We start from the raw sequence: 21251 nt of genomic DNA on the forward strand, positions 1-21251 counted from the left end.
GTCATGCTAGTAGGCTTGATTCAATTAGTAACTTAAACAGAAGCTGAATGAAATTAATTATATAATTTTGAGCTGTTCAAGTTTAATTCCATTAAAATTAATTCATGAAACCAGGGCATTATGAAGTGTTGCCGAATAAAAGAAAATAGGGATGAATAAATCCTCTAGACACACTTGACTCACATTTGAATCATGTCCAATATCCAAGTGCTAAACACAGAACCTCTCAATCTCCACAGAATAAATGAAATCGTCATGTGGTCCATATACACGAATTTAGTAGAAACCCACCAGTAAGAGGAAAATAAAGTTCTTCCTGTTCTAAATATTTTTAAGAAACAGTTTATCACATTTTTTTTAACTTTCTTTAACTGTGAAAGTCTAGGAGTAGATGACCCCAGAGTCCTTCTCAAATGAAAAAAGAAAAACTATCATTCTCTGTCTCATGTTCAAGAAGTAAAGGATATATAATTACCTTTAAATCACAATCATCAGTCTATCCAACTTTCCCTCATTTGAAAACTAAATGTCTTGGCTCAAAAGTTGGTGTCAGGCTTTTGCTATGACCCACAGCACCAGCCCAAAGCAAGGCTCAGAAAAAAGTCCACATATTAAATTTAAATTGACTTTCCAATTCTCCACTTCTATAAACTTCTGTTACCACTTGACTGTTCTACAACTTTCTAATATATGTACATTATTTTATGGAACTCTCTTTAACATTTAAGGAATACCTACATAGCAGCCTTATAAATGGTGCACAGTTACATCTAACATTGAAGAAATACAGGGAGAGTGAGATTTGATTGGTAGATAATTGTAAGATGGCACCATGCTGTCCAGCCATAGAACCAACCTTACCACAACTTGCAGTAGGTTAGGTCAGCTATTACTCATTACAGTGATGAAATAGCAGTTTCTAATAACAGATTTCTGTAATCACAATAGCTTGCTGTGTCACTTCTGAATTGCAAAAGCAGAGACCACAGCAGTCCTGGTTTAATCAATTCCTTTCTAGATTTATGAAGGTTTGTGGTTGCCATTCAGTTACTACGTAGGCCTGAATGAAGTATTCTGTAGACAATCACGTAATCTCAATGATGACTGAAGTCATCAATCTGCACTTTTCTACAAGGTTTCAATATATACGTCCAACAAGCATTCCTCCCCAACATAACACAATTCTTTCATCAAAGGGGGCCTTCATCTCAATTAGTATGATGTTCTTCTAAGCCAATGGTTCTCTTTAGCTTTTATTTTTTTTAAGAGCTCTTTAAACATAAAGAGGCACAGGTGCCAACCTCAGACATCTAAATTTGGGTGGTGTGGGGAAGAGGGCTGCCATTATCATATTTGGCCAGGTTGGAGGCCTCTGCTCTAAGTAAGCTCTTCTGTATGAAATCGTTTAGAGAAAACTTAGACGAGCCTATCAAATATTGAGATACACACCTTGCTTCTCGTCACCTTTTCACAATGCTTCAAGTAATCCAAAAATACAATTTTATCTAGTCGTTAATTAATACAGAGCTATTTAGTTCTGTCTCCATGTCAGGACAACTATGAGAATACAAAACCTGAATTACATATAATGGCAGTTAGTTGTGCTAATACATGAATTATGTTTTAGATATTACTATAAAGAGGGAAGACACTTTGAAAATAGCATTAGACCAAAAGACCGTCACATACCACTGGTATTTCCTTCCGAAAGGGTAGCTCCCAGCCTTTCTAGGGTGACAACTCTGCACACAGAAGTGCAGAAGAATCTTCAGATAAAGAAAAAAACAGCTTGTCCCTGACAACAATCCTCTAGCTGGGGGAACCAAACATACGCGTGAAACAATCAAGACACTATGAAACAGAAGGTAATGAAATCTGCCCTGGGTCATAGTTCTGGCTTAAGACTGACTGACCAGCTGTGTGACTGGGACTGGGCCTCATTCTCTTCAATGGGAAATGAAGAGATGGAGCGGGATGGTTGCAGAGGCCTTTTCTGGCTCTAAAATTCTGACTCTGCCTGAGGGCTAACAATAGAGCCAAATTTCATATCCACACGGAAGGGTGTTTAGAATGGAGTAGAGGGAATCACAGAAAAGCCTTTGTAAGGCATGGGATTTGAATTAATTCTCAGAGAGTGACAAGCATGAATTAAGCAAAAGAATCAAAGGACAAAAAGAGTTCTACATGATGAATTTAAATATTATATGTCCTATTCAGAAATGATTACCTTACAGTCATTTATTATCTTACAGTCATCAATACTCTTTATTTTTGGCTATTTTTCTAAAGAAGGGCATGAATGGTGAGAAGCAATCTCTCTCCAATCTCGATTATTCCTGCTGAAGAAGAATGAGAAAGATTCAGGTAAATAGAATTTCCATTTAATTTAAAATTCTCTAATGTTTTACCTAGTTGGCATTATCTAAATTTAAAACTTTGAGAGTTTTACTTATCTCAGACAGTTGGAGAATAAAGTAATTGAATGGTGATTAACAAGGAAGAAAAATTTAAGAGCATTAAAAATAAGTCAATTGAATAATAATATATGTAAAATATTATATGTGCCGTGTAGTAGCCATTCAGCTGGTAGGTGGTTGTTAAATAAGTATAAATAAAAAACAAAATACTTCCATTTGTTGAAAGAATTAACGAATTTTTGTAATTATAGTAGTAGCAATTTTCAAAGGACTTTAATATATAGTATTCATTTGATCTTCAGAACTATGAACAATATAAGGAAGAAAACATTAGCTCAGTTTTCTGATGAGACTACAGCGTGGGTCTCAGAGACAGATATTCAGTTGGAAATAGAATGTTAAAATGCAGACTTGGAAAGGATTTTTCAGTTCAGCTAATTTAATATCCACCCAGTGTAGAAAACCCCACTGCAACACTCAGCTCTTCCCCAAAATTCTAAGGAAAGAGAACAAGTTCTGTTCTTGGTCAGTATGGTTCATTAGTAAGGTAGTCTTCATTTTGAGCATAAATCGGCTGTCAGGTGATTTATAGCTAGTTCCAGTAGGTAGAAATAGTTAAGACTAAACTTTTCTATAAGACAACCATTCAAACTATTGAAGATGGATATTCTTTCCATCAGTTTGTAATCAAGCAAATATAACACCTCAAGAGCTAAATGCTTTTAACAGATAAAGTAACAGAAGAATCTAGGAACGTGCATGAGGATCAAATTAGCCTGTCAAAGTTACTGATGAACTTTCAAATATAGTATAGAGGTCTCTATACTCCAAGATTTTCCAAGGAATAGGGACAATTCTGTCATCTACAAGTCCAGATATATGAATCCTCCCTGATAATAAAAATACTGTTGTTAGGGTCTCTGTGACAGAAACCTATCCCTAAATTGTACTTTGAACTGGAGAAATGGTTAAGAACCTGGATCTGAAAGCATGATTCCTGGGCCCACCACTGACTATGTGAGTCCCGGATGTTTGGCAGATTCTTCATCTGTAAAATGGGAATAACAATCCCTACCTCATAAGGTGGGTGTGGAAAGAAATGAAACCCTGTCTGGAAAGCAGAGTGTCTGGTATAAAATACGGACTCGTTCACACTTGCTATTATTAAGTGCTATTGCAATAAGTGCCTTTTATAAACCTGCTATAAACTTACCAGAGGGAGGCTGTTGAGGGCAGTATCTCTTCAGTAATCCCTAAGTGAAAAACCATGCAAGAAATCTGTTTCCAGACTTAATATAAGGAAAACTATTGTTTCCTCCAAGAAGCTGTACGTTGTTGTTTTTTTCCTTATGAACAATGAAAATCATATTAAAGAAAATACTTTCTTTTTTATTCAAATTTACAAACAAAATTGAATAAATGGGTTTGACCCTACAGTCTAAATCTGTACATTTTAATTTTCTCCCAGGTTTGAAGCTCGTAGGCTACCTATATTTCATTATTCTATTTTAATCTTTTTCTAAAAACTCTTATAAACTGCCTCAAATATTTTACTGACCTACACAGAAGGATGTGTAAATGTATGAACTAATCATCAAATACATTTTCTATTTGTTATCCATACTTCATTTGCTTACTTCATGAAATACTAATATAAATGACAACACTTGGCAAATACTCTTATAAAATCTTATAAAAACCCCACAAAACATAATCAGTGTAAAATACACTTATTTCTTATATTTAGAGTATAGGCAACTTTCTTTGTGCTTAAATTTTGGGACTTTTGCATTTTGGATCTCATCTAGTTCAATTAAATATTTGATGATAACCTAGGACAGATTGTTTGTAATCTACATAATTTGTATATTCTTACTGCTATGCGATTTATATTCATATCTCCTTTATTGATAAAAAAATGTCTTTAAACAATTGCATTTTTACTCTTCCACTCAGTACCAGAATTATTTCAGATGATCTATGTGTATTTCAGTTTATGAAATCTCAAGCAATCTGAGAACAAAATCTGTGGGAAAAGTAAAAAAATCTGGGTCTGTATTTCCCAGAGGCTCAGAACAATGTGGAAATCTACAAATGCTTCCCAAATGTAACCTTTGAAAAACCAAAGATAAGGCAGCTTTCAGGAAGACCTGAGGCTCTGGAATTTTTCTTCTGCACTGATCCAAAAAAAAATTTTTTAAATCCCTCAAGCCGAATGACCTTTAAGAAAACCTACCTGCTTTGCGTAAGGTTCTAAAACAGATTAAAATCTCATTATCCAAAAAACATGTTGAGATAATCAAAACATTTTTAACAGATGAATAAAGAGATACATAAAATTTCATAATTTTATAAAGTTATTTTATTATATAATCACAGATACACTATGAATGTTGGTTCAATGAATTTAATGCTTAAATCAACTTAATCAATTATTACCAATATTTTGAAAAATAAGACTGAGCAAAATCTAAAATGCATTCCATCAAAGGGCTTCTTATGCTTTTAGAAGCTTATGGTGTGTTTAGATCCAAAAGAATGAAAAAAATGACATGGACTCAACTACACGTAGTTTACAGATTGGAGTGGGTAGAGAAGAGTGGGTTATACACACAGCAAAATTGAAAGTAATTACAAAATTACATGCATATGCAACTGAATATGCAAACACAAATGATAGGTACAAAATGTAGCAATAGTTCAAATAATATCTCAATAAATCAGGGCTCTAAAAAATGAGGGGGGAAGAAAGAATCAGGAACTCTGCACTTCAAAACAAGCAGTGGGGAGGTTACATGACAACAGGCTGATGCAAGGTGGGGGGGAATCAGGACACATTACCTCAGTCATCTTACTCTCCTGTGCCTTATATCCGAATCTAACGTTCCTCATCTGAAAAATATTTGTTCAGGATGACTGACCTGAGGCCTCCTTAATTACAGGTTTAATTGTATTCTTTCTACAAAAAAGTACACTCATGCTAAAACCAAACACTCATAGGCTCATGGAATTTGGAGTTATGTGGGCTCATAAAGGTCTCTTCGCCCAACCTGATAACATGAATTCATATGAAAACATTCAACATCCAGCATACCCAAAAATAAGCCAAGGAGAATAGGCATGTATACTTCCAGGAATAGGGAGGTAGCCTCAGAAGACAGCTTACTCCATTTGGGGACTACTTAATTATTCAAAGACTTTCCTCACAATTGGCTAAAATCTGCTTCCCTATAATTCTCACTGATTCATCATATTTTGCTCTTTGCAATCAAAGTCTAATCTTCCCTTCGTGCGACAGTCTGAAAATATGTAGGAAATATGTCATGTCTTTGACTTGATGTTCCCTGTGCTAAATACCCTCAATTCACTCAGTGGTCTTCAGAGCCGTCACATTCTATTCACTCTTTTTATTTTAAGTTTATTGGGGTGACAATTGTTAGTAAAGTTACATAGGTTTCAGGTGTACAATTCTGTGATATATCATCTATATGTCACATTATGTGTCGCCACCCAGAGTCAGTTCTCCTTCCATCACCACATTTTTGACCCCCTTTACCCTCATACCACCCCTCTCCCCCACTACCCTTTGGTAACCACTAAACTATTGTCTGTGTCTATGAGTTTTTGTTTCTTCATTTGTTTGTCTTGTTCCTTTGTTGTTTTCAGTTTTATATGAGTGAAGTCACAGGGTTCTGGACTTTTTCTGTCTGACTTATTTCACTTTGCATAATAATCTCAAGATCATATTCTCTTCACTCTTATAGAAATGCCAGTCTTACTCTTGTCTAGAAAGCTATCATGAAAGAGTTTGCTTACTGAATGCTGAAATCCAGAGATGCCTTATCAATAGCAGTTCCCTCACTTAGCAGTCAATAAACCCATTACCAAAAGAAATTGAGGACTACCATCTTACCCTGTTTGAAATGATGACACACACACACCCTTCTTTAGTCTTTTAGCATGATCACTATTATAAGTGCAGCAACTTTAAAAACTTTTCTGTTACCTCTCAGTTATACCAAGTGATTTTATCAAGAATGCTTTCTTTCCCAAGCTCTCTGGTTAACAAGAATGAAAGCCAATGGAAATCAGAAGTGAACCAAAGGGGGTTGTTCAATTTGTAAAGGCATTTCAAAGATACAATTTGTATCTAAATAAGTGACAGAGAAGAACATTTCAAATAGTGGGGAGGCCACAAATAAGATAATAAAAAAATTAAAAGTATATTGAAATTGATTTCTCAGACTTCAGGATGATGGATATGGATTAGAAGTTAGGGGATGTGTCCTTGCTAATAATTTCCCTAACAGCCCAAACTAGGAGCCCCTCATTTAACTCCCTAACCCAGCCTCTTGCCTTCTGGGCCACCTCTCTGGGACACCGCCTTCTTTGGATTCTCCTTTGGCACTACCAACCCATGCTGGCTCTGCAATCTTTGCAATCTAATTAACACCCACAGTTTCAGTCACTTCAAGGAGAATAACCTGCAGGTCCATTAACCTAGACCTGATTCCTGCCTGACCTATAGATCTGAAGTTTCAACTCTACATGAGTACATCTTTAGCAACTCAAACTCAGTATTTCCTAAAATTCATGTCCACTACTCTTCTGTCCCTACCTGTTTCTCCAACTGTGGTCTGTACCCCAGTCAATGGTATTCACAGAATCATTTTTCAGCTCCGTTTTCCCCTTATTCCTCAAGCCCCAACATAATCAAGTACCAGACCCGATTAGTCACAACTCCCCAATTTCTCTCCAATGTGTACTTCCTTTCCCACACTTACTACCAGTGCCTCCAACCTTTTTCTCCTCCAACCAGAAATTATTTCTTAACACCAAGATTGAATATGTGGCTCCTTAGCTCAAGTATTAAATTCATTTTGCATATGATTAAAAAACCAATAAAGTTATTGTAACTTTGTACATATATTAATGTGGTAACCTCCTACACCTTTCTCATGCTCCATCATTTCACCTGGTCTCTCAGGGGGAAATAAATAGTAAAACCCTTCAGAAAAGCTAACTAAAGATCCTGCATGTTGCTTGGGAGATGGAAGAAATAAAAACAGACTAGGTCTATGTTCATAGATATCCAAAAGATCAAGGGCTGATCCCCCGTGAAAAAGAGTAGAAAGACTATATTTTGGAACAGAAAAAGTGATGAGAGGAGGCTGGTTCCTTTGTACTCTGCCACCTCCTTCAGAGAACCTGTCACCAGCTCAACCACAAGTTGCCTTATTTTTAGTGCTCAACTATACATAATCCAAACCCAAAACACCTACAAACTGTGTATTCCTCAGCTGGAGCCACTAACAGTCCAACCCAGACAAAAACCAAGTTCTTTTTGCCACCCTGAGATTCTCCCTCAACTTGGATGTTCCATTTTGTACCCATCAGCTGGCAACTGGCCACAAACTAATCTCTCATTTGGTTTTTGTGGTAATCTTGAATTGAAACTTAGACAATTTAATTTGGCACATATTTATATCTCATCCTCTCACCTAGTCAACACGTTCCTTGTGAGCAAAACTACATATTAAACATTTTTAATCTTCCCAAGACTTTGCACATGATAGGCACACAAAAAATATTTGTTGACAGGGTTTCCCCTTCAAACCAATGTTGATAATAAATTAAATGTGCTAGCATGAAAAAATACTTCAGACTTTATTCATGAAACTACTAAAAACTAAGGCACAAAAGCACATGTATTTGAATCATCTTACTTCAGATCATGTGCGTGTGCATATGAAAACAGAAGTGGACTGCAAGTAGAAACCACAAACGAAATTAATGTTAAAATAACTCTTTTCATAGTTCCTACTTAGTGAACCCTAAGTGATTAGAATCAGAATCTAGAAAATACAACTCAATTTCAAAACCTTAAGGTTAAAAATCTTACCTCCTCCAGGTTATGTATGCTACTGTAAAAAAAAATAGGAAAAGTTTAAGTAACTTCAGTGAAGTGTTAATGGCAAGAGGGGGAGGAGGGGAATAAAGGCAAAGACAGAGACAGAGCAAAAAGGAAAGAGAGAGAGAGAGAGAGAGAGAGAGAACCAAAACACTGGTGCATAAGCACACGACTGGTCACGCTAGCAGCAGGGGCTGCAGCAGCGGCATTCCCTTAATAAAAAATGAAAAATTTAATAAAGACTTGTAGAAATAAAAACAAAAATTATGCCCCCTGCCTTTCTACAGTAGAACAATTACAGTAACTCAGAAACACAATTTGGTTGGTTTATCTCTTTTTTGCTGCTCTAATGAATTTTCCATTTGCAAATGGCATAACTTTCGATTGTGTCAATTTATGTTTCCATATTTTCCCCCAAATTTCATTATTATAAAAATATGCTAGTAAAATAATTGCACACTGTTATTAGATCTTTCCATGAAATCATCTCAACAAGATCCAGGAAATAAGGTTCAAAGAAACAGGAAAGGCCCTCACACACCCAAAAATTCCCCAGCTTCCCCAGTCACCCTGTAAAGGTCACTCAATCATATATATTAAGTCCTTGTATGTGAGCTGACCAAAAAGACTGAGGCACGACTCTTGCTGGCCGGAGACCACAGCCTGCCAGCTGCAATTCTGGCTTCCCTGGCTCCCCAGACAGCCTGAAACACCAGATTAGTTAGTACCAACACTCTCTTCCCACACACGCGAGATCCCCTTCCCTTGTCCCCCACTGCTTCCACCCTGCCAATCTCCAAGCCTGTACTAATTCCAAAAATCCATTCTACCTTCTTCCATTCCCAAGCCCCCACATGCTCTTTGAGGAGAAAGGCACTAACCATGCTGACCCTGTATACTGAACACTTATGCCACTGATTCTTAGCTAAACCCTCTGTGTTACTGAGCAGTCCTTTTGTTTGGACCAAATGGACTCCCTCTTGATTCCTTCATTCTTCCAAATCTTTTCCACACATCTCAAATGTCTTGACTCATCCTAACTGCACCCCTTGCTTTCAGCAAATATTTCCATCTAGTTCGCTGAGAAGATCAAGGCCTTCAATATTCTTTTTCAGATCCAATTTTCTCTAGGCTATCATTCATCGTTTCCTCCCATTGCCATTACAAAGGGGAACATTCCCAACGGTCCTAAGACTGGTCTCTTCATCCCATTCCTTCCTAGAATTTCACTCTTTCAATTACAAATGCCCACACACCACTTCCCCACCCCATGCGCTTTCAGCTTCAATCTCTCTGTCCCTGGCTTTCTTTCCATTAATGTGTGCTGAGCATACTCAAAATCCACATGTCAAAAAGAAGCCCTCTGTGCTTCTTTTTTCTCCCTCGTTTCTCCCTTAACAAATCATAACTCTTCTCATCTTCCATGACCACAAAACATCTAACGTGTCTGGACCCAATCCTAATGGACGCTTTTCCTGTATTCTCTTCCTTCTTCTCCCTAAAGCATAGTCATCCCCCAGTCTGGTCCTCAGTCCTCTCTCTCACTATCAAGCTCATCCATGAGCTACCTGTTGTGAACTCTCCATCTGTGAGATTAACCCTCAGCACTCCAGTAGTTACCAATTCTCTTTTCCACTGGCCAGCTGGCCATCACGGCTCTGGTTAAGTTCCATGGAGCCAACATGACCAAAAGACTCCACAGCTCCTCCTATATTTCCATTCAGATGAAAAGCAAACCACGGATCACCTTAAATTTCTACCTTTCCACTATCCCCATATTAAATATATTGCCCAACCATATCAATTCAAATCAATTGGGACACTGTAATTGACTTTAGGAGAATTAAAGATGAGTAAGTAAAAATCAATGCCTTCAAGGGGCTTTTACAGTTAAGTAGAGCTCTAGCCTACTTTTGCTATTGTTCTTAAATCCCTTTTCTCAATTCCATTCATACTGGTTTTGCTTAGGTCCTCTAATCTTTTGTCAGGTTATTGTAATATCCTCCTGGATAATCAATACTTTCACTCTTGTCCCTCCCTCCAAAATCATCCTTTGAATTACCACCAGATTTATTTTCCTAAAACCACCAATTTGATCCTGCTCTTCCCCTTTTCAAGAACTTCTAAGAGCTCACCACTGCCTGCCAAAGGGCTAAGCAGACTCCTTAGCAAGAGAATGGGGCCATGCTGAGAATGACTTTAGCCTACCTTCACAGCTTTACCTCACTGCCTGCTCCTTCCTACAGCCCAGCCAACTTCCCAGTGCCTTGCTCAGCATTCGGCAGTAATCCCCTCTCAACCTGCTTCCCGCCATCCATCTCCACCGAGCTGAGGCCCAGGACCATGCTTCCTGGTCCAACTCAAATCCAATGTTTCCTTGAGGTTTTTCCAAATGCCCCAGCTTCAGATGGTGTTTTTCTCCCATGTTCCCCACCCCATATTCTCTCTGCCTCCCTTACACCACCTATTCCTCTATCCCGTATTATAGGTTTACATAAATGCATGTGTTTCCCCCACAATCTTGCAACCCCCTCATTTCACTCATCAATCTGTTTTTCTCCATACTTGTCATATAGCATACACACACACACACACACACACACACACACACACACACACACACACCTTTATAGAGCATCTAAGTACAGCAGAAATAAGCAATGTAAAAGGAAACAAAAAGACTATGGTAGAAATTAAAATCAGTACTAAAATTAAACCTATATACAAGTGTCCTGAATTATAAACACACACATATAAATGCTTTCCCTATTCCCATCCTCCACCCCAAAACTGTTTCTTTTCATTGTTATTGGCTGCCCTGACTCACATTTGTTCTGGACAATCATCAAGCCCTCCATTTTCCCAATCATTTATTCCATAATATGTTTGGGGCCTGTTTCAAGGGCAGCAGTGCTTCTGCCTAACTCAAGATTTCACCCCATCATCTACTACCATAAAATGCTAGCTGCCAGCTCAGTTCATAGCATGCCTCCCCTCAAACTTTTTTTCCATGGGTCTCAGCTCAAACAGTTTAACTTTTCAAAAATGCTTTCTTAAATTTAAAGACATCTTCTTTAACCACTCCCTTCCTTCCTCCCACCTTCCCCTCTTGCTTTTTTCCCAGCTCCATCCTTTTCTTACTCATTGGATTCCTTTTCTTAGCAAAGGGAAAATGAATATGCCTAGCTGATAAGCCTTGCACTCTATAACTAAACTGATAAAATGAACACAAATTCCTTTAGACATATAAGGAAATTGGAAGGCTAGTTCTAAGGTGCTTGGAAATGCCCTCAGATCCTCTTCCAAATCTAGACAAGATTCTATAGTTTTCTAGGTAAGCCTGTCATCATAAGATCCTATGTTCAAAAGTGCTTCAAAACAGTTTCTAGTCCATTTATTTTGGTTTTGGTTATTTACATTTGTTTCTATTATTTTATGTTTTTGATGACTTATCATTATAAACATATGAAACTTAATAAAATTTAATTCCAACAATTTTTTGAGGTTTATTAGGAAACTAAATATAATTTATCACTCTGTTTCTATGAGAAAGGATAATCCAGGTCCCAAAAATCAGATTTACAAATGAATACATCTCATGTGCAAATTAGGGACTTCTTTCCTTTTTATTCCTTAATACTGACATCCCCAAAGAGAAATGTAGGGTGGCAAGCCAGTATACCTAGGGAGGTGGGAGAAAAAAGTATTAACATACCTATGCATATACTAATTCTTATCTCATCCTTTTCAATTTTTATTTATGTAGTTTTTCCGAATGTTCAAAATGTATTTTCAGTCAGGACATATAGTTTTGCAAAGGAACTTTTGGGGATGAATACTCAGGACTCATTTTTTAATTGGAGTATGTGATAAAAATGCTGGAGAGCACTAATAGAAAATATATATACATGGAGTGGTATGACTTGGAAAGCGGACTTTTTAAAAGTGTTTTGAAGCTTTTATACTAAAAAAAATTTTTTTAAATGTATCAATATCACATCTTTCTGTAAATAAACGCCTCCACAACAATGATTCTAACCAGAGATAAAGAGACCTGTTGCTTGTAAAAAATGCGGATCCTGGAGTCTTACACCCGGAGATTCTGAGCCCCATTACCAGTGGCCTTGAGGTTAGGGTGGTCAGTATCTCAATACCACTGAGACTGCAGGCCAGGTAACTGCTTGCTCTGTCCGGCCTGTCCCGGCCTGGGCATTGTGAGACGATCAGCATCACCTCTGGCCTCCACCTGCCAGATGCCAGCAGACCCCACCCCACTGTTATGACCACAAAACATGTCTCTAGACTTTCCAAATGTATCCTACAGGGCACAATCTTCCCCAGTGGAGAGCCAGACAGAACCTGTCTAAATATGGCACACTTTGAGTAATGCCATCCTTAATCAAAAAAATAAAATAACATGACAAAAGTAGAAGGATATGGGTATTATAAGCATAGACTGTATCCATTGAAATAAACAGGCTTCCCATAAAGGAAATCTGATTAGCCTCTATAAACTCCTGACAACTCAGCTAAGCTTCTAAGTCAAAGCTCTTCTCATGTAATTTCAACTTGAAGATTTTCTCCCTACCTTCTATTTTAAATTATTTTTAATTAACTTCACTGGCATTTTGCATCCTGCTATGAAAAGTCCGCCTAATAATCTCAGAGGACTCTCCCAAGAGAGACGAGTGCATTAAATCACACATTATCACATTAAAGTATATTCCAGCTCTCAGTCCAGCAGTCTTGGCAAATGCACTGGGGTGGGGGTGGGGTAGGGAAGGGAACAGACTCAAGTGTTTCACAGATTCCAGAGCCCATTATCTCCAATTCATAGTCTGTAGGGAAAATAGTATTGATTCTCTGCTTCAACCACATTTATCACAATGTCATATAATATGTTTTACAATTTGTGCTTCGCCCAGATTTCTGACTATATATGAGACCTTGGGCAAGTCACTTAAATTTTCTGGACATCTTTTCCAAAAAGTAAGCCAGTTGAACTAAATTATTTCTAAAGATCCTCTGTTACAAATTACAATTTTATGAATGAAGTACTTAATTAAAAGGCTCTTTTGACTATATGGATTGTAGTAACTATTGCACAAAAAAAGCAAATACCTACATTTTCAGTGTTGATAACACAATGAATTTTAAAATGCTTAATCCAAAAAAGAAAAAAATGATAATTAGATGAACCACGTTTACGAGATCCATTCTCTCCTAAAACAAAAATAAGTTTAGCTCAAATTGTCCTTCCCCTATGAGGATACTTACACAGGTACTACGCATGAGTCTGCAAATCAAACCAATCTTTCAGAAGCCAGTCACAAATAGGAAAATCATTTTCAATTGCATGTTTAGCTTCTATTATTTTATAACAGATCACAAATCAGCTGCTTAGGGGTCCATAGATGTGGTTGTTTGGCCTACACAAAAATTGTATGTAATTAGGTACCAACTTACAAAAAGGGAGAGAGAATATAAAAATCCATATTTCCAGTATCTTGTGAAATATTGGAAGATATTGACCCAAATGGCAGCAATGACCTGGCCCCTGAATGCTCTAGTGACCCACGATCCCCACTGCTCTCCATCCTCTGACACCCATCCTGGTTCCCCTCATAGACTGGAGCATGTGAGCTTATGTCCTTGCTCTGTAACAACTTTCAAAATTCACAGAAAAGATTTATAATGTTTTCAAAGCAATAGAATTTTGTTTACAGAGTCACAGACAAAGGGTAGATGTTTCAAAGAGACAGAGCTATGCTAGCAATAAGGAAAACCAAACTCTGAATGCCTGTAAAATGCACCACATTTTACATGTAGGTTTCCAACTAATCCCTTAAAAGAATATGGAAAGGATTCTAGAGTTGATGGGTGGTTCAGACTAGAGACCCCCTAAAATTACCTTCAACTTTAACATTGTATGGCTTTAACATTGTCAGCAGTAGAGAGCTCATCACAACATAGGTTATGTCATCTGTCTTTATGGATGTGTGTATATGTATATACGGGGGGTGCCAAAAAATGTATAAGTGGACACTTTGGTCAATGCTGCCCAAGCAGTAGTTCGCCATCATCAGAAGTGTCTGTATGCTGACAGTAACCATTGTGAGCACTTCTTGTAATTGCAGAAGTCAATCATGACTTGTATTCATCTTTTGTTATTGGTATATATTGAGTATTACAATTTTAATAGTATTTTTCCTTTCTTAAAATGTGTATATATATATGTATATATATCTTTGGCACCCTCTGTATATATGTGTAGATAGATAGATAGATAGATAGATAGATAGATAGATAGATAGATGATAGATAGATAGATGATAGATAGATAGATAGATAGATAGATAGATAGATAGATAGATAGATATTTAACTTTAATTGCAAGGAAGACTTAACCTTATCTTTCCTCTTCATGAAACGGTATTTGTTAGCTTTCATAAAACATTCCATTTTTCTCACAGATTTTAATATATAAATGTTAATATTAAGTTTCAATTAACTAAGCAGCCACATCCCACCAGACCATTATTAAGCTATTCTTCAGAAAAGATGATAAAGAATCCAAGGAAAGAGGAAGGAGGATGAAAGCACCCGAGGAAGGGCTTAAGAGTAGCATGCCCTGTTAGCAGAGCTTTTTCACCACGTGTTTACCAATAAAACCAACCTAACCAAAGGAGGCTACACCTCGAAGCTCTTTCCCTAGCCACCAGCTCCAACAATTGTTTTTCCTTCAGTACATCTTAGGAAGTCTGCTAGGTTGAGATACAATACTTTAACACGATCTTGAGGATTTTCTTTTTAAAAAATCAACTTTATATTCCATTTACAATTAAATTGATAACCTATTTAAAGGATGTTGGGAATCAATGTTAAACTAACAAAAAAAAGCAATATGTAACTTCGCTGCTGAGGTTAAACCAATTTTCAGGTAAAATCTAACCTAAGAGTCCCCTCCGACTGACAACGTGTGTTGTATGACGCCTCCATTTTCCTGCAGATCTTAGAGGCCTGCTCCATAACGTCAGGCCATGTGGCATGCCTGCCACATGGCATCTGACAGGTGCATTCAGCATCCCTGCAAGGTCTTCTAGCTGGTTTTAAAAAACATAGTATTTAAGCTGGACACTGTAGACATCAAATGAACTATTTCCAAATCAATCATTTTCCCAGTGTGTTAGAAGCTGATTTTTGACAGGCATTGTTTGACAACAGTGATTAACAGTTGAAGTGTGAACATCAACAGCCCATCCCGGAGTCGATAATGACCAGAGAGGACATGCCTGGGACAGGAAAATGACAGTGTCCGCAACAGAATGTGCAGAACATGGGTTGCTTCTGGGAAAACATGTTTATCATTCTAATTCTCTGATTTTCAGATCTCTGTTTTCTGTTTAGAAAAAAAAGTGACTCACTGTTTAGAAACACAAAACAAAGATAAATATAATTCAATTTTACAGCCCTGAGTGCCAGAACATTTTGAGTTAGCCATGGATGTTTCATGCTTTTACCTATCATGAGTTTCACATGAACTTCTTTTCCACGTTTTGCTGCATTTAATAAAGAGATTATGAAGAACCCCACTACATTACTGTTAAGGGGGAATAAAAGCTATCAGATATGCTTAAAAGCAAGAGTATAAAGTAGGTTTTTGAGCTCTGGGATATTAGTTAGTTCCTATCAGTATCAGAACTCCGTAAATGTGAACCGTCTGTGACAGAGGAGTGAGGCCCAATCTCAGTCACCAATGAAAACCTGATGGTACCTTCCAGAGAGGAAAGACAGTCTGACCTGTACACAGGATTGTTATGGAAGTTTTGCAGAAACGGGAGTATTTTCTTTTTTAGTCTATATGTGTTTACACTTTGAAAGAACACAAAGGAGCTAATTCATTTTGGGGAAGTGTTTCTTGAAAGGAATGTTTACTTCAAAACAGAACACTTATTGAAAACGTTTGTATGAGCAATTCCAAAGCAATTGGTCACAGAAACCTGGATTCTAATCCGAACTGCAGAGGAGCCCACAAGAAGCATGAGGAGGAGGGATGCGCTCCTGGGCCTGATGAAGACCTGAGAACTTGAGACGCTCCAGGAGAAGTGCTTCAGAATCCACACACCCGAGTCTTAGGACCCCCAAAGCACATGCTTCAAGAAGCAAGCCTGTCATCCTGTTTCTCCACAGCCAAAGGAAGGGGGAGTGGAGGCCCAGCGGATCCGCCCTCTTATCCGGTGGGGGATCTAGGCCAGGAATCCTGGCGAACTTGCTTGAGTAACACTAACTGTGCAAGAAGTTCCGAACTACGCGGTAGGAATCCGTCCTCCCCACACCACCGACCCACACGCATACACCTCCCAATCGGTATGTGTGGGAACACATCTCAAAATGCAGCGATGACAAAGAAGCTTGCAACTTGCAAGCGCGCACTCACCCTGGGCCGGGGCGCCCGGGCGCCCGTCACCCGCCTCGGCCCCGCGCTGGGGCCCGGGGGCCAGCGCTTCGCCCGCGCCGGACATGGGCCGCTCCACCGCCTGCCGCCTAGCTGGCCGCCCCGCGGGGCTGCCGCCGGAGGGCTGTTAGGTGTTGGGTGCTGGGAACTGACTGCTTCTGGAGGGGGAAAAGGGGGGTTTAGAGAAGAGCACACCCCCTGCGGGGCATTCCCTCCCCGCCAGCTCCCCTCCCCCAAACCCCACCCCTGGGAAGTTTTGATTTGAAACCAGGGAGGAAAACTGTTTACCCAGCAAGTTGACAGCAGCAGAGTCTAGGCGAGTCGCTGGGTAGCACTGAAGGGGGCAGGGGATTGGATCTGGGAGAAACTAGAGGGAGAGGACCAAACCCCCCTCCTCCTCCCGGCCCGGGAGACCGCCACCTACCTCGGCATCCCCCCCAGCTCGCTCAAAGCCCCTGCCTCCTCCTCTTCCGCCCCGGAAAGTTAGTGCGGCTCCGGCAGAGGCTGCATCGCGCCCCGGTGGCCTGATGGTGGAGGCCGCCCCTGCGTGTCCCTCCCCGCCTCCCTCTGGCTCAGCCAGACACCGCAGTGGCGGCAGCTGTGGCAGTGGCTGCTCCTGCCTGGCTCCGTGCTCTCCGCCCCCTCTTCCAGCCCGCTCAGCCCGGCCGCTTCTCTGCCAGGCGGGACTTTTCCCCCTCTGCCGCTCGTTCCCCTTCCACCCTACACTCCTGAAACACTTCTCCCTCTGTAGCTCCTTTTCATCATATCCGGATCGGGGAGGCCTCGAACTCTTGGCCCGCGGCCCCGAGGCTGGGGGCGGGGACCGGCTGGCTGCAGGCTCCCTTGCTCCCCACTGTCTGGGTCAGGAGGCCAAAGCCACAGGGCTGAGAGGGATTCCTCACCCGGCTGCTGGGAAAGGACTAAATGGGCTGGTCCCTGACTGTCCCACGGTCTCCCACCCAGAATCACCCCATCCCCTCTCTCCCAACTCCTTACTCTTCCCAATCCAGCCCCAGAACAACCCAAATTCTGGAAATGCCATGAGGGAAGTAGAAACCTTCAGGATGGACAATGCTAAACGAAAAGATACAAAAATCTCAAACTTTCTTGGTGGAATAGTGTGGTTTTGTAACTCTGACCCCCAGCTGAGTGTTTAATACTCTGACTCTGAAATTCCTTTTATTCATAAGGTTTTTTAGTTATTTGTTTATTTTTGGTCAAACAGGTTTCTGGATCTGGTAAAACCAGTTGCCTTGCATGAATGAACTCAGGCATCCAGGCAGGCAAGGCTGAGGGCCCTGAAGAGCCTCTGGCCCAAGGCCCCAGGCAGGCTGACAGGACCCTTCACTGCTGTGTGGCCAGATAAAAGCGTGTATAGCAGATCAACTCTCCATTTGGAAAGGAGTGTTCTGAGTGTAGCTCAATCTGGTGAGCCAATAACAGGTATAAAGTAATTTGCAGATAAAAAAAAGTACTTAAATAATATACTCAGATAACTTTTGCTCTTTATTTAATTGAGTGAAATGCAGAATTCATTTGTAGAAAGCTAGAACAAATTCATTCTTTGAATCCTTAGGACAAAAAAGGAATCACAGTAATGTTATCAAAATTGAAGAAAATGTACATTAGATATGTCTTTTTTCCAGGTACATCATTAATAAAATCCCAGGGATTCCATTTCTTCAAAATCCAATTGCAGTTGATTCCAATTGACTGAGAAGATCCATTTCTTAGCTTTAAAGAGGCAGTGCAACCAAACTTACTTTCAGTTAAACCTGAAAAACACTGCCTTTGAAGTTTCTGTCAACAGTTACTCAGACTGTATTCCCAAAAGACAATGACATTTGCTCAATGACCTATGACTAACATATTTTTTTTTTAATTTAGGGATTTCAGAAGTGGTGTGTATAAAAATGCCATAACTCTCTAGAAAACGTATCTAGGGCCCTGGACTGTTTGGATTTTGCATGATGGAGACAGATCAGTTCTGGGCTGACAGCACTGCCACTAAAGAACAAACATTTAGAAAGCATTCTATCTACTGCAGCACAATCTGCAACCAAAGCAGGGGAACAGAGAGCAGATGCTCTGGAAGATTCTGTTTTATCCCTTTCTTATATATTTCCTTGCCTCATTTTTGGTTGTTTGTTTTTTGCTGTTGGGGAAGGAAAAATTAATTTTCCTCCTACATTTCTAAATTCTTCTGGCAGGAGTAATAATCAAACTAACATGAGACAGATTGAGAAAATGGCCCAATTTATTACATTGACCTATGGGGGTTCCATAAGAACACAAGGCCCGAGGACACATGGGACACTTGAGGCTTAGATGCCTTTTTGGAGCTGAAGTGAAGAGGGGATTGTAGTTTGGAATTTGAAAGGCAGGCAGGCAATTCACAAGAAGATGGAAAAGCAAATGTTTAGTAAATAAATGTTTGCTGGGCCAGCTTTCACAATGGGTCCCAGAGAGGACTTTGACTAAATGGACCCTGCTAGGTTCCTCCCAACAGTCACACCTAGTTTATATTGAACTACAGTTATCTGTGATGCTAGCTCCCTGCCTGGAGGCTTCTGCTATCTAAATCCTTGTAGGCAGTAAAGGGGGGAGGATCAAATGTTCTTTGCCAGTCTTTTCTTTCTTAAAAATAACCAGCTTAAAATAATCCATATCTCAAGAAAGTGACAGTCAGAGATAAATATTTTGGAGTGGCAAACTCTGCTTCCCCCAGAGTTGCAGTCCATGAATATCAATAAGTGACAGCACTCTTCAAGAAAGTTATAATCAGTAATAAACACTTGTACATTTAAATTCACAGTAGTTAATGTGGCACACAGGGTAGGGAATTCAATAAATATTCCTTGAATTAAATGTAAACATCTTACCCTTTAATGGGGAAGAAATAAAATTCAAATAAAAATATAAGGAAAAAATGAGAGGCCGTAGGGTAGAATTGCCAAGATGGTCCAGTGCTGTATCTTGCTCAGTTGTGTGAGTTTGGGTGAGTTAGTCACCCTCTCTATTCTCCGGTGGCCTCATTAGGTAAGAATGAGAAGAGCAATTCTTCACATGGTCCCACAAAGACTAAATAATTCTCTTATGTCATTTGGAAGAATGTCTGATTTCAGGAAAGATGCCCAAAAATGTTGACGATTCTTATTACGCGGCAGAAGCGTTCTGCTGGGTAATGTTGAGCGCAGCATGACTGTACCACAAGGGCTCATCCAATACCAGGTCACTGGGCCATGCCCTGCCCACAGATTATCTCAATGAGTTCTTACATCAGCCCTCTCAGTTAAGCACCAGATTACTCCTCTAGGATTTGTCCTCAGGTCTGTGTGCCGTCTCTTTAGGTAAACTCAGGTGTCCCCTCCGGGGGGCCCAGGTGTCCACCAGCCGTGTATCTGACACACCAGAGGTAAGTGTGAGCTCCCAAGTGTTTCAAGCTGCCCCTTGCTGGACTTGTTTAGTCCGTCTGACTCATCACTTAGCTTCACTCCTATGAGCACTTTAGGGCCCTCACCATCTCATTCTTTTAGTCAACAAGTATACATGGAGGTGAGAGCCCTGTCATGGGCACGGGGGGTGCAGCAGTGGAGGTGATAAAGTGCCCATGGCCCGCATGGAGCTCAGAGTCTAGAAGAAAAGAGGGAGCAACCACTTAGCACAGTCACTGAGCCGGCCAAGAGGGGAGTTCTGGGATGCTGCGTAATACCTAGCAGAGATGCAGTCTCATCGAGGAATCAGGGAAACCTCTCCAGAAGAAGTTATGTCTCCACGGAGACCCGAAGGTGAAAGTGAAAAGGGGAGAAAAGACTGTCCCAGGCAGAGTAGCAATGTGGGTGGAGGCCCAGAGTTTTGAGAGCAGCCTAGTGTCTTTGAAGAATTGAAAGCAATTCAACATAAGAGGCTAACCAAATTGGAGGAGGGGGAGCAGAGGGTGGGTAATGGGTGGGTGATGCGGAATAGAACAGCAGAACAGGGTCTTTTTATCTTCTTTGAACAAGGAGGACATATTATCCAAGTTTCTATTTATAAAAGTCACGCTGGTATAATGTGTAAATGACTTGGAGGCATGAGATTGGAGCTAGGGAATCCAATTAGGAGGCAAGGAATGATGCTGGCGGAGGGAATGGAGGCAAACAGACAGGTAAAGGATGAGGGAGCTAGAGGATAATGCCAACTCCCAGGTTTCTGCATCCAGGTGGGCGGTGGTAATACCACCTGCAGAGATGGAAACATTTAGGAGAGGCAGATTTGGGGGAAAGCTGCTGAGTTAATCATGCAGATGATGCATTGTCCGAGGTATCTAAAGACAGATAACTGGAACCACCCAGCAGGCTGCTGGACCAGTGTCCGGATACAAGCACACAGATGGCACTTCACTGGCTCGGAGGTCTGAGTACCCAAGGTGAGCGTGCAGCGTAAGAGCAGAAGGCCTGAGATACAGCTGTGCCCCAAAGCTCAACCC

At 40.1% G+C, this 21251-nt stretch overlaps 1 protein-coding gene across 4 annotated transcripts in view; it reads right to left on the bottom strand.

Annotated features, from left to right (window-relative positions):
- The window catches only part of MDFIC (MyoD family inhibitor domain containing), an 89550-nt gene extending 72046 nt beyond the window's left edge, over positions 1 to 17504 (bottom strand). Inside the window, exons 1-2 of one of the 4 annotated variants that reach the window (XM_074315691.2) lie at positions 17208 to 17504; positions 16766 to 16941 (exon numbers count right to left, since the gene is read on the bottom strand). In XM_074315691.2, the coding sequence (XP_074171792.1) occupies positions 16766 to 16850 (85 nt within the window). In that variant the 5' untranslated portion in view covers positions 16851 to 16941; positions 17208 to 17504. The other 3 variants (XM_019743224.3, XM_019743222.3, XM_019743223.3) reach the window with 3 other exon arrangements.
- Positions 17505 to 21251: the final 3747 nt, after the last annotated feature.

Source organism: Rhinolophus sinicus, chromosome 8, assembly GCF_057876585.1.
Source record: "Rhinolophus sinicus isolate RSI-liver-muscle chromosome 8, RSI-T2T, whole genome shotgun sequence".
Lineage (NCBI taxonomy): Eukaryota > Metazoa > Chordata > Mammalia > Chiroptera > Rhinolophidae > Rhinolophus > Rhinolophus sinicus.